The sequence below is a fragment of the Medicago sativa genome, chromosome 8, assembly GCF_051527215.1.
Source record: "Medicago sativa cultivar Bolivia chromosome 8, Bolivia_mono, whole genome shotgun sequence".
NCBI classification, from domain to species: Eukaryota; Viridiplantae; Streptophyta; class Magnoliopsida; order Fabales; family Fabaceae; genus Medicago; species Medicago sativa.
Genome location: NC_140756.1, coordinates 18889275 through 18894562, shown reverse-complemented (window position 1 = coordinate 18894562; position 5288 = coordinate 18889275). Strand labels below are relative to the sequence as shown.

General features: G+C 33.7%; 1 protein-coding gene across 1 annotated transcript; it reads right to left on the bottom strand.

The window, feature by feature from the left end:
• Window positions 1-288: 288 nt before the first annotated feature.
• On the bottom strand, window positions 289-3151 carry LOC146897545 (cation/H(+) antiporter 1-like). The gene is made up of 3 exons (XM_085736019.1): window positions 2884-3151; window positions 1779-2774; window positions 289-1667 (listed from the first exon to the last, which is right to left on the bottom strand). The coding sequence occupies exons 1-3, from the start codon at window positions 3043-3045 to the stop codon at window positions 459-461; spliced, it is 2367 nt and encodes a 788-aa protein (XP_085592145.1). The 5' UTR covers window positions 3046-3151; the 3' UTR covers window positions 289-458.
• Window positions 3152-5288: the final 2137 nt, after the last annotated feature.

The following is a 5288-nucleotide window of genomic DNA, read 5'->3' as shown; positions in this document are numbered from 1 at the left end:
TATATTCAAGTTTCCGAAATACACATGCCTCCGGATCTGCAACATTGACGACACTAATATCATTAATTGGATTTGCATTGGATCGAAACTGATATGACAATTTAAGTTGAACAAACACCTGAACAAGCGAGAAAGAAACAATACTGCAAAAAGACAACAGACAAAATAACGTCGCACTAAGACGACGAAATCACAAAAGATAAAACTAAATAGATGTGAAAATCATTTGTTTAAATAAAAGGGAAGGATAAAAACGACTTTAGGTGATAGCTCACAAGAGAGAGACAATTGATAAGGTTTTGTTTTGTTAATAATATAGCTTGAAAACATACATAGTATTTCTTGTTTGTTTCACACACTGTTGAATAACAAATAAATGTTTCCTATGTACACCCTATATGTTGATAAAACTATATCAACATATAAGAAGTATAATATTATTGTACTTGAAATACTAATTAATCATGAATTATGCCCTTCTTAACATCTCTATGTTGTTGAATGACCAAAACAGAACCATGAATATCAAAGTCTGAAGAAGCCAAGACATCACCAACTGTTCCAAGTTCTGGACATTCTTCCCAATCACTCATACCTATTGTTAATGAACTATTTCCTCTACCACCTCTTCCTACTATAAACAAAGAGTACAAGTCCCCAATCTCTTTCAAAGATTCCACTGTTTGTGTTCCGTCTTTCACAAACTTTTCCACATATCCAATATGTCCTGAAGTCACATACCTGTTATAAAAATCAACCATAAAAGTATTGTCAATCTCATTCACAGTCTCTTCCCCTGATAAAGACATTAAAATTTCTTTTTCATCATATTGTACTCCACTTTCAATATGTTCTTTATGTGACAAAGACGAAGACAAAAAAAATCTGATGATTGTCAGATTAATGCGAGGGCATTTTGAAATGCGTAGGCTCCAAGCTATAGCCTCACGATCGTCTGGGCCTCCAAAGAAAAGTGTTGCAACGTTTTTCGTACTATCAGATGTAATCAATTGTGAGAAACCAGGGACCTTAGACATTCCTCTTTCGATAATAACACCAACTGAACAAGGTGCGTGTCTAAGAACCTTTTGATTAGTAATCCTTATACCTTCTTTTCCACTTTCTAATTTACCATCAATTCGTTGATGCTTGTGAAAAGGAAGAAGGATAATTGATACTTGAAGATCTTCAGCTTCATTGCAAACATCTTCATACAAGCTTGGAAAAGATGATACTGCCCTTCTTTGGTGAACCAAAATCTTTGTGTCTGCAGTGAATGCATCTAATGAATTATTAATTTCAACCACGTCATTGCCACCATAATCATCATCGTCACTAAGGTCAGCATTTTCTTTTTCATGAAACAATAAATTGGATTTGATCTTCTTCACAAGCTCAATTAGGTGCATTAAATAAGTGGTTGAAGGTGATGTTTTAGATCCATGCATTGCTAGTATTGTTGCAAGTGTTGATGATACTTGACGAGGATCATATACACAAGCCAAAATTCGAAGCTCGTCTTCCATCTCTTGTGGTTCAATAGCTGTATGGTTCTTTGAGAACATTTTCTCTTCCCCACTTGCTAGAAAAGACACAATAATTCCTGATATTATTGTGTTAAGTACTATTGCTACTAGCACCACGTTGTAATTTTCTGCATCTAAATCCTGTATATACATACAATAATAACCAAATTAAGATAATTGAAATTTGAACTATTAGGTATGATATGTTTTTAGTCCCTCAAAATACATATACCAAGAAACTGCATGAATTACCTTTGCTGCTGAACCAACGACTAGAAAGTCGGCATACCCTCTAGTGTTCAATATAAATCCAAGAAAAATCCCTTCACTTGTAGGAATATGAAGGTAACGACAAACTAAGAGAGTTCCACCAAGCTTGCTTCCAATGCTCAGCAAAATCAATATGACTGTATTGGTTATCTTATTCACACTCTTAAACACATTTATAAGGTCGCATTGTAAACCCATGTAACCAAAATATACCGGAAGTATAAAGTTATAAATCGAATAACCAAGTTTATGAAGCAACGTTCTAGCAGTTTTGCCTTCTTTAGGAAATAGCAATCCAATAAAAAAACAATGAATAATACTACTGTAATTCCAAATTTCTATAATCATCGAGGTAGTTAGAAGAATAAAGAGGATGAATAATAGTTCAGGGGCTTTTAGATACTTTTGGTTTCTATTTCTTGTATTTAACCAAATGGCTAAGTATCTATTCATAAGAACCACAAAACTTGTAAGAAGGAGACAACTTAAACCTTTTGAAGCTTGTGCTGCATTATACTTCTTATCACCCTTCTTCGTATTGACCATCATATTAAACACCAACAAGCAACCCATTTCTACAATCAATGCGGCGGACACCGCGATTCGACCGACATCAGATGCGGCAAACCTTAATTCTGCTGCCAAACGGATGACCATAGGGGAACTAGTGTATGATACAACTAACATAATAACCATACAGAAATAAAACGGTGAACCATCAATACCTAATTCTTGATATAAATAAAATGAGACAGATAGACCAAAAATTACACCCATCACCGCACCACCACATGCTACCAAGCTCACAAAACGTAGATTACGCATTGCGTATTGAATATTCATCTCTAAGCCAAATAAAAACATGAAATTTATTCGACAGAAGAAGCTCACAACTTCGTAGTAATTCATCGAATTGGCAGGAAAGAATGTTTTTTTTATGTCTGGAATATGTGACATTGGGCCTAATACCAACCCTGCCTGTAATTGAACAATGCAATCAATGCATTAATAATTAATTGATTATTGAAAACTTCAATTCAATGTGAATAATGTAGAATGAAACAATAACTAATTCATCATTAATTACCAGAATTTGTGCAACGGGTCCGGGTTGACCTAGGGTCCTAAGGACAACATTGAAGAAGTGTGAGACAACAAGAATACATGACACTTGCATGCCCATTGAGTATAGAGGGTTAACTAGATCTTTATTACAAATAAATTTGTGGGTGGCATCCACTGCGCTCATTTTTGTTGTGTTTGTCAATACTCAATCAATAAATTAGACAAAGAAAGGAATTTGATATGAAATTTTACTTTTTAACAAATGTTTTGTTTTACATTTGGGGTATTTGAGTCGGTGTTTCAGATCCTAAATTATTGGTGAAATACTTGTAATAACGAACAATCATTTTGTCATGTCTACTCTTTCATCCTTTACTCTAGCTAAAGCTAACAACCAATTCTTATGTTTGATTAAAGTATTATATGAGTTGCTAAATTTTAATAATTAACTAGAAAATCATTTCTTAAAAAAAAAAATAGAAAATCAAAAACTAATTGCTTGCGACGAGTGCATGCACCAGAGTAAAAAGCAAAAATTTCTGCTCTTCGCCCAGCACAAAACACTCGCGCCCTGCTAAACTGACCAAAATACCCCCGTGTTAGTTAACTAACGTAAGTGTAAAATTAACATGACTTAAAATTTCGTTTGTTTTACACATGCGTGACTTAAGTCACGCCGCATGAGTTAACTCACGCAGGTGTTATACCCCACGTGAGTTAACTCACGCCAGTTTAAAACAATCAAGTTGGAATTGATGTTGTCATCTTAGGCACATGTTTCTTGCATTCATGGCTTTGCAGTGGAGAAACCATTTAATGAATATTAAATACCATGCCAATGAATATTAAATGCAAAGCCAATGAATCAAAAGAGACACATGTATGGGAGAATCCATTTTCTTGCATAGAAAATATGACAGCAAGACTTGTAAAAGTTGAAACTTAATCATAACAAATCACCACAACATTATAGTATGAAAGGGATAGTTTTATAATATAAAAGGCTGGTTTGTTCTTTTGTTTTATGCACCTATGATGACAACAACAATCCCAACTTGATTGTTTAAAACTTGCGTGAGTTAACTCACGCGGCTTGACTTAAGTCACACATGTGTAAAAACTAAGTGTAAAAACTAAGTCACGTTTTTTTTTACACTTGCGTGAGTTAACTCACGCTGGGGACAGGGGTATTTTGGAAAGTTCAGCTGGACGCGAGTGTTATGTGTTGGGGGAAGAGCAGAAATCAAAAGCAAATACACCAGTGCTTTGTTGGGTCATCAAGTCCCTTACAAACATAAAAGATAACATACAAATAAGTATAGTGTATACCAAATATATACATCCCCTTCTATACTACAAAAATTGTCCAAATGACAATGTGCTTATAAGATGAATCTTGAATATATATTTTTAATAGGGAATCTTGAATTTTTTATTTTGCATTGGAGAAAAAAATGTAACAATAGGCAAAGGAAAACATACTACAATTTTCTTATAACTTGTGAGTGATTTCTAAAATAATATAATTATATGAAACACAAGGCCATGCGCTTTGTCATGTGTGTGCCTGCAGCGCATGGGGGCGTTTGTTCCAAAGGAAAAATGAGCAAATTAATGAATATTGCATAAACTCGGATATTCTAAATAAATCACTTTTACTGTATTTTTAAAAAACTTTGTTATAAAGGAGAAATGAGCAAATTAAGGGAAATAGCTGCATTTTTCTAAGAAATTGTTGCCGTTCATAAATGTGAAAATCAAGCAAGCATATTGCACAAATCTCAGCTATATGTACATTTCTAAAACATTTACCAAAACATTATAAAGATTTGCCATAGGAAAAGAGCATGTTCTATTTTGTTCGAGAGATTAGGAAAACATTATAATTAACATGATACTAATTGGAACCAATGAAGGAACCAACAATGTGCAGATTAACGTTACATAATAGTTAGGTTTATAAAAGAGACTGCAAGTGTCATAGACTGACCAAAAAGGGATTTCTACCAATATTTACATCAGACAAAATGAAAAGAACAAATGGCATCTGATAGATCTCTGGCAAGTGCACCAAATACTATCGAAGTAGTAAAAATATCGATCCCACGAGGACTGTTTTTAATTTCAATAATTCAATTGCGTTATAAAAATAGGATATATAAAAGTTTATTTTGTTTTGCCACTAGGCAGTAGATTTGGTTTGATTTTAAGAAATCAATTAAAAGAATAAGATTTGATTAAGAAAATATGGAGAGAGATGAGATCAGGTCTTCGAATCCTCTATGTTTCCCCTAATTGGTTACTGCACCTATTATTACTAATGATTTTCTAGTTTCACGATAGTTAACAAATTAGCCCTAATCAATCCCTTGAGTTAGGACCCTCTTCTTAAACTACAGCCCCTAATTCCTTAGGTGGTCTAATAAT

What these genes read in the sequence shown, in the direction of transcription:
- LOC146897545 (XM_085736019.1), bottom strand. Translation starts at nt 3,045, where the DNA reads ATGAGCGCAGTGGATGCCACCCACAAATTTATTTGTAATAAAGATCTA. An exon ending in GACCCGTTGCACAAATTCTG is followed by an intron (nt 2,775 to 2,883) that starts GTAATTAATGAT and finishes GTTCAATTACAG; the next exon opens with GCAGGGTTGGTATTAGGCCC. An exon ending in TCGTTGGTTCAGCAGCAAAG is followed by an intron (nt 1,668 to 1,778) that starts GTAATTCATGCA and finishes ATGTATATACAG; the next exon opens with GATTTAGATGCAGAAAATTA.